Here is an 8,097-nt window from a genome sequence, read left to right on the forward strand (position 1 = left end):
TGCGTTGGCCGGGAATCGAACCCGGGTCAACTGCTTGGAAGGCAGCTATGCTCACCACTATACCACCAACGCATGTGTGGAGGAGCCTAAAGCAGGAGAGATCCAGTCTCACATCATCCTGATACATTCTATAAACCTCACTGAACTATTTCTCTAGTTAACAGACAAGTGAGCACATAGTATAACAGATCAGCAGGTAAAATGAATTTGCTCCACCAAAACCAAGACCTTAAGTTTTAAAAGCAGAAAAAGTAAAAAGAACCAAGAAGAAGTGAAGCAAAACAACAAACATATGAGTCTAGTTAGCAACAAGTGTTCCATAAAAGTTGGTGCTAACAGCCAAACAGGCACAGAGGGCTAAAGTTAAGTAAGAAATAGAGACTTTCACAAAACAAAGAGTTGATTGAATTGAAGTATATCACATCTGGAGCCGGACACCAATCAGGACGCCTCAGGATGAAGGAGACAGGAAGCCTGCATGAGTAACAAATGCTAACAGAAGGATCTTTGTCAAATGATTTCTGCCACCTCACTGACATGTCAAGCCAAATGACAGCTAGCATTACAGCTGCTGCTGTGTTTTTCCAACCTACTTACTTTCTAACCTTGCCTTTGGTGTCTGCCTGCTGCAGTCATGTTGTTTAAGCAGCCAGTTTAACAAACACAGCAGTAAATGCAGGCAACCTGCCTAAAGATGTCTAAAACCTTGTTGGCTAAGAATGATTTTCTCATGATTTGATCAGGTTTTTGGATAGTTACACATCATACTGAAATCATAGTCTAATGTTAGTGACTGTCCTGCACGTGATACGGCTCTCCAGCTCACACCACAGCTGCTGGTTATCTGAGTTGAGACAGAAGGTTCAGTAAATTCACCACCAGTCTGTAAAGCCTGACTGAATTTCTCTTGTGCAAGCTGATGTTCCCAACGACCAGTGATCACTATTTTTTCTAACAACCAATGATCACATTCGTTCCCAATGACCATTTGCTGGAAACTATTGTTCCCAATGATCAACCACTGAGCAATATCGTTCCACCTGCACACTTCTTTGTTCTTCATCTTTCTAAAAGGGATCATTTCTATTCCTTCAGAAACTCTTTCCTCTTCATGTAACACTTATGCAAATGATCATGACTATACAGTGAATATGCAAATTACTCTATGGCATTATCTGGTTCTAGTGACTGATTGAACATATGTTTGGTACTTTCCCTTAAATAGGCAATGCTGGGAATTAGAAAGGGTAGAGTGAAAAATCAGGCGTCCAGTGCTGCATTGGCCGGGAATCGAACCCGGGTCAACTGCTTGGAAGGCAGCTATGCTCACCACTATACCACCAATGCACAGGGAAGAGTCACTGAACACCATTTTTCCCAAAGACCACTCACTGATTATCATTGTTCCAAAAAAAAAAAAACAATTACTGATCACCATTGTTCCCAACGACCAATCACTGCTCACATTTGTTCCCAATGACCACTTACTGATTACCATTGGTCCAAAAAACAACCAGATTGTTCCACCACACTGGAAACTGGAAAGAGTAGAGCAAAGGAAGAGGAACAATTGAGAAAAAGCATACACTGCGTTGGCCGGGAATCGAACCCAGGTCAACTGCTTGGAAGGCAGCTATGCTCACCACTATACCACCAATGCACAAGAAGAAGAATATTACAGACCATCACACTGTTCCCAAACACCAATCACTGATTACCATGGTGCCAAAAAAAAAAACAATCACTGATCGCCATTGTTCCAAAAAAAATTCACCTTTAGACAGGACAAGAGCCATAAGCATCCTGCCAAAGCTACTCTGGAGTGGTTCGAATGTGTTGGAATTCTCAATCCAATTGAGAATCTGTGGCAAGACTTGAACATTACTGTTCACCAACATCCTCCATCCAATCTGACAGAGTTTGAGTAATTTTGCCAAGAAAAATAATGATAGATGAGCAAATATACAATATATCAAGATCCAGATGCAGGTTTCCTCCTAAGTTGGTGACCCTGGCATGTTAAACAACTGGATGATTCAAACACAGTTTTAGTATTTCATTATTAAAAACCCCAGATTCATCCACACAAATTGGTGATGTGATCTAGAATACTTAAGCAACATGATAACTAAGTTATTTACCCAGGTGATGAAAATATCCTGATTGAAACATAATGAGTTAATGTTTAAGAAAAAAAACCTCATTGGATACATCCTACAAGTGGTGATATCCAAAATAGCTTTCGTCTTTACTAATTCTTATTTGCACAAATAATAATTCTCTATGTAGATGCAGATAATGATTATTTTCTCCATTTTATTTCCAAACGTTCGTCTCGTGAAGACAATCACAGAGCAAAATCACAGGTTAAATTTCTACAAACTGTGTGTAAAAATGTAAATATTCACCTGTCTAAAGGTCATGTAGCGATCACAGAGCAAATATACGACTTTAAAGTCACCGAGCTGCTGAACCGTGTCATGATCAACTGAGGGGAAAAAACATAAATAGAAATTTCTTACATGGAATTTTGACACGGTGAGTAAACTAAAGTATATTCAATCGATTACAAGGGTCCAAAAGTAGAGAATATTTTAATAGACGAGAAATGTAAATTGATCGAATTACTGTTGATTCATAGAATTAATGTTTTCCCACAAACAGTAAAGGCTTGGGACTACAATCCTGAATAATAATAATAATAATAATAATAATAATAATAATAATAATAATGTGTCTGTCTCTTGCAGAAGAGTCCAAATGTCTGAATCTGTGTTCTGTTTGGTGATATTTTTATTCAGTACATATACAATCAGTCTTCATTCAGCAGGTAAGTTAATAAAATCAGGGTTCTATCAGTGTTAGTGTTGATGTTAGTGCTAGCATTCAGTAAGAGTTCTGTTGTGTCTCAGTGTTTATCAATCACAGGGATGCTGTACGGATCCTGAGGCACCGAAGAGCCAACTACTTCCTGGAGGAAGTCAAACCCGGAGATTTGGAGCGCGAGTGTTATGAGGAGATTTGCTCTAAAGAGGAAGCTGCAGAAATCTTTCAGAGCAGAGAGAAAACAGTACAGTGATTCTGTGTGTGTGTGTGTGTGTGTGTGTGTGTGTGTGTGTGTGTGTGTGTGTGCGTTGCTCATAGAATAGGCCCTCGTTGTCTTGTCATTGACATTTCCTTTTTTTTTTATTAACAGACAGAGTTTTGGAATCGATACCGACGTAAGTGTGTTTAAATATCAAATCATAGCAATATAACAGTTGCTATAATGATGCAACTCAAATTGTATTACTAAACAATATCTACAACAACATTATACGTTACATTTAATTAATGGTACAGTATGTGTCCAGGTCTTGTGATATCTCATCAGTCTCATGATAATGTGTGTGTTGTTCAGGTCAGAGTCAGTGCCGTGAAAATGTGTGTCTTAATGGAGGGATTTGCACTGTAAGTGAAGGAGGTTACGAGTGTGTGTGTCCACCACGTTACACCGGAAAACAGTGTGAGAAAGGTTCGCTTACCCTCCCACTACCTTACACTGTATACTCATATACTCTCTCTACTCAGCACTACCTTAATACCACATACCCACCTTTATAAAGATCTTGTTTAATTTTTTTCATAATAATATTGCATTCCGAGTCTCGGACCCGCATATCCTGTACACACCCATATTCTGCAAATGCTATTTCCTGAACCTCTATGTTACTAATGAAATGGCCACATTGATAACTATGAAATAACTATCCATCATGTTCAACCTGACCAGTCCAGCACTAAATTTCTGCAAAAAAATCAACTCAAACATGAGAGCAGGCAACAAATATCTAGCCATCTTTATTTTTATACTATTCATATTTACAACAGTGCAAAAAAAAAATCTTAAAAAGTAAATAAAATCTCTTGTATATAGGCAAATGTATCGAATATTTCTCCTAATGAGATATTGTAAAACAAAAATGAGATGTTTCTAGCCGCATTCACTCGTTTCAAGCTTGATCGTATTCTACTGAAAGAGGCTAAATTATCGAACAGAATAAAACTGTTTCAAGCTTCAAATCAGGAACAAGTTCGAGAAACTGGCTTAATAATTTGAATCGTATTTTTATTATATCTCATAATGAGAAATATTAGGTAAATATGTATAAAATATCCCTGCAGGGACAAAACATTTCTCATTATTTTTACACACTGACAATTTAAACCACAAAAATATTGGTTTTATTTTGTCCCCAGATGGCAGAAACTGGCTGAGGCACATGTAATACCGCCCCTTCGGTTATACTCATTTGCACGCAGTCATGGCTTGCTGTAAATCATGCTGTGGGTGCTGAATGACTTGATTTGCATTGACTTGTCTGTCCATTTTGTATTTTTGGGTAGTAATGATGAAAATTGCATACTTATTAAGACAAATAAGTGTATTATTTTTGCTACAATGAAAGACACAATCCTTTGAAGACCCTGTTAGTGAATCAGCTTGTTGGTGTTATCAAGTTTTGTGTTTTTCACATGGAACCACACAGTTGGTGTGGTTTCAGTAACTGATTTGTGTGTGTGTGTGTGTGTGTGTGTGTGCAGAGGTGTTTGAGTGTGAATACAAGAATGGTGGATGTTTGCATTTCTGCAGAGACTCACAACCGGTTGGCTCAAGTGTCACCTGCAGCTGTGCTGATGGATATGAACTGGAGGAGGACGGAAAAACCTGCAAAGTGACGGGTAATAAAAAAGAAACAATACACAAAAACAAAAATCATACCTTTAACATGCCCCTGTAACATACCTGATAAACTTTCATAGCAAAATTCCCATGTGGAAAACAATGGACTCAGGGCATTCTACAGCGCTCCTTATTGGATGATCTAAACCACACCCACATGGTGGAAAACCCCACCCACTACCCCACAAACAACAGTCTGTTCACGTCAAATCACACTACGGAGAACGCCACTCACCCACTGCACAACATATCTGCATCTGATGACTCAGATACCCGAATTGTAGGTGGCATGCTGCAGCGTCAGGGTGGAAGTCCGTGGCAGGTGGGTGGAGTCTGTTGGTCATGTGATCATGAAAATATGAGTATAGCAGTATAGCAGTGTTGCATGTGGTGTGTACTTTCTAGGTTCTGCTACGCAGGAAAGATGAGAATGGGTTCTGTGGAGGAACGCTGATCAATAATCGCTGGGTCGTTACAGCGGCTCACTGTCTACAGGAAACACCTGATCATGTGACACTTGGTGAGCATCAAGCACCACGTACATCATGTACATCACATCATTTCGGGTCTCTGAGTTTGATTTCTTTGGGTTTAGGTTTTCTTGGGTGTGGATTCTCTGGAGTTTAGGGAATCTCGGTTTGAGTTCTTTGGGTCTGGACTCTCTGAGTTTGATTTCTTTGGGTCTGGACTCTCTGAGTTTGATTTCTTTGGGTCTGGACTCTCTGAGTTTGATTTCTTTGGGTCTGGGTTCTCAAGGTTTCAGGGGTTTTGGGTGTGTGTGTGTGTGTGTGTGTGTAGTTGGGTAGGTAGGTAGGCGGTGGAAGGAACAAACTTGTTACATTATCCATTTTGTGTGTGCAGGCGACTTTGATAAATTTCGCCCTGATAACGGCGAGCAGAGAATCAAGGTGGAGAAAGCTGTCGTTCATCCTCATTTCCATGAGTACACATTTGACAGTGACATCGCTTTGCTGTACCTGGCTGAGCCGGTCGTGTTCAGTTCGGTCATCTCCCCTGCGTGCTTGCCCAACGCTCAGCTGGCCAATCAGCTGGAGCGACCAGGGGAGAACGGCCTAGTGAGTGGCTGGGGTGCAACCCGCTACCTCGGCCACTCTTCACGCTTTCTGCTGAAAGTGTCACTTCCTGTAGTGGACCAGAACGAGTGTATGGATTCCACTGATCAGGTGATCACCGACAACATGTTCTGCGCCGGATTTCTGCAAACAGAGAAAGATGCATGCAGTGGTGACAGCGGTGGACCGTTCGTAGTGAACTACAGGGGAACGTGGTTCCTGACTGGAGTGGTGAGCTGGGGCGAGCAGTGCGCTGCCGAAGGAAAATACGGTGTGTACACGAGAATCAGCAACTTCCTCTACTGGATACAAGACGAGATGAAGAAACAGGAAAAGACAATCAGCAAGAACACCAAACAAACCAACACCAGTTAGACCTAGCTCTCTGATTCATATCTATTTTTAAGTGAGATTATATCCATACAGTGTTATAAAAACATAATTCTGATAATATTATTGCCAGATGTTTGTAGTCACACTTTTTAATGAAAGCAATGTAGGTTTTCTGTTTTGTGCAATCAGTATATTCACTCTACTATCTCTGATCTTATTTTAAAATTCAGGACCAGGAACCAGAAATAAAGATCACGTACATGGGAAACAAGTAGAAAATCAAAAATACTGAATTATGAGTGTAAGCAGTTATTAAATCATTTTATACCACAGCGCTGTTGAGTGCATGATTCTGATTGGTCAGAAGGTGTCGATTAATTTTCTACAACAGCAGCTCTGACAATAGTTTTGTCTGCAAGCTTTTTACTAAAGCTCATTCGCAGCGACGCTCTGGTGGACGCACCACATAAATGGATTTTTTAAATGTGTGTAATCGTTGATATGGTGACGTCTTGTTTAAGGAGAATTTATTTTAAAAAATTTTTACTAGGAATTTTACAAATAATCAACTCTGCTTCGTGTCGGGTCCCAGCACATCACCCCATTGTTGATTATTTTCCTGTAACAGCATATTAAAGTGTTTTATTCCTTACAGATAGCGTCTCTTAATATCCCAACATACATCAGCAGCAGTGGAATACCTTGTGTGATCACTTCTGATTTTTTCACATGGCAAACAGTGAAGCTTGTTGGAGTTGAAGAGGCTCTTATAATGTGAATATTGAGAAAAGGGCAGAACCAGCAGCAGTGTCACCAGCTTAGATGGTTTATAAATGGATAAAGAGCATAAATGGATAAAAAGTGTTGTTCTGGAATAAATAAAAAGAGGAAATTATTGACAAATTGTTGTGGTATAAAAGGAATAAAACACTTTGGGACATGCTGTTATAGCTGTTTTATTCCTTATTAGTTGTTAAAGCAGTTACTTCCATCAGCAAGATGTTGAAATTGCATTTTGTTCTGTTTCATAAATGTCACGCGAACCGTTAAACGGGGTCCAGAGATGTTGGTCTCGCAATTTATTCAAATTTGTACTTTGTGTACTTTCTAATGAGCTAATATCTAGATCTGATGTGATTTCAAATTTTGCAGTTACAAATTTTTTGCATTAAAAATGACATTATCAGCAATAGCTTGAGTAAAAAGTAGGATGTTAAAAATATTTACATGAATTTCAGCTTTTTTTGCTTCCACAAGTTTGTGTAAAACCTGACGATCCATGTTAGAATCCATCAAATCCATCAGTGTCTCATCTGAAAACGTGCTTCAATAGAAAAGATAGAACTCATTAAAATAGCTGATGTTTTATCAGAGTTAACATTGTCAGTATCACAAACCTGTTTAAATATTGAATGGTGCAGTGAGCAGCATTGCTGCCTCATAAGTCTCGGGTCCCAGGTTCAAGCCTAAGCTCAGGGAACTCTGGTTTTCTCCCAACTCCTAAAAACATGGGATTGAGTAAGGTAAACTTACTCCTGGGTGTGTCTGCATGGTGCATCTCATCCAGGGTGTATAAGATTTGGATCCACTGTGACCCTGACCAGGATGAGCAGTTACTATAAGTGAGGGAGCGCTTAAATTTAAATAGTACGGAGCCCCTAAGGGGACATGGTGATGAAAAACAAATAGGAGATGGGAGGAAAATTCATATTTCAATGCTTTTGCATTCGCTTTAAGCATTTTAGCATTGAAATTTATAATTCAGTGCTTCTGCACTCAGTATTTGCGTTTGCAAGATTCACAAGAGAACACAAATATCTTTGCAAGAGAACGCAAAAAAACTGTGAGCAAATGCAAAGTTTCTCCTGGGAACGCAAAAGTTTTGAGAGTAAATGCAAAAGCATTGAAATATTAATTTTTCTCCCATCTCATATTTCTTTTACCATCAGCATGTCCCCTTATGGGCTC

General features: G+C 39.4%; 1 protein-coding gene and 3 non-coding genes across 5 annotated transcripts; 1 reads left to right on the forward strand and 3 right to left on the reverse strand.

The window, feature by feature from the left end:
- trnag-ucc (transfer RNA glycine (anticodon UCC)) lies at window positions 1–72 on the reverse strand. Its single transcript has one exon. It is a non-coding gene; the product is annotated as a tRNA-Gly (tRNA).
- Window positions 73–1,275: 1,203 nt separating this feature from the next.
- trnag-ucc (transfer RNA glycine (anticodon UCC)) lies at window positions 1,276–1,347 on the reverse strand. Its single transcript has one exon. It is a non-coding gene; the product is annotated as a tRNA-Gly (tRNA).
- Window positions 1,348–1,588: 241 nt separating this feature from the next.
- trnag-ucc (transfer RNA glycine (anticodon UCC)) lies at window positions 1,589–1,660 on the reverse strand. Its single transcript has one exon. It is a non-coding gene; the product is annotated as a tRNA-Gly (tRNA).
- A 746-nt stretch (window positions 1,661–2,406) lies between these two features.
- LOC113544655 (coagulation factor X) lies at window positions 2,407–7,495 on the forward strand. Of its 2 annotated transcripts, XM_026943594.3 has the most exons (9): window positions 2,407–2,538; window positions 2,751–2,830; window positions 2,913–3,070; window positions 3,197–3,221; window positions 3,401–3,514; window positions 4,585–4,722; window positions 4,804–5,045; window positions 5,129–5,243; window positions 5,585–7,495. In XM_026943594.3, the coding sequence occupies exons 2-9, from the start codon at window positions 2,761–2,763 to the stop codon at window positions 6,169–6,171; spliced, it is 1,449 nt and encodes a 482-aa protein (XP_026799395.1). In that variant the 5' UTR covers window positions 2,407–2,538; window positions 2,751–2,760; the 3' UTR covers window positions 6,172–7,495. The 2 variants fall into 2 exon arrangements, with proteins under 2 accessions (XP_026799395.1, XP_053095710.1); XM_053239735.1 differs by lacking the exon at window positions 2,407–2,538 and having other exon boundaries at window positions 2,913–3,083.
- The last annotated feature ends 602 nt before the right edge of the window (window positions 7,496–8,097 follow it).

This window comes from Pangasianodon hypophthalmus, chromosome 14 (genome assembly GCF_027358585.1).
Source record: "Pangasianodon hypophthalmus isolate fPanHyp1 chromosome 14, fPanHyp1.pri, whole genome shotgun sequence".
NCBI classification, from domain to species: domain Eukaryota; kingdom Metazoa; phylum Chordata; class Actinopteri; order Siluriformes; family Pangasiidae; genus Pangasianodon; species Pangasianodon hypophthalmus.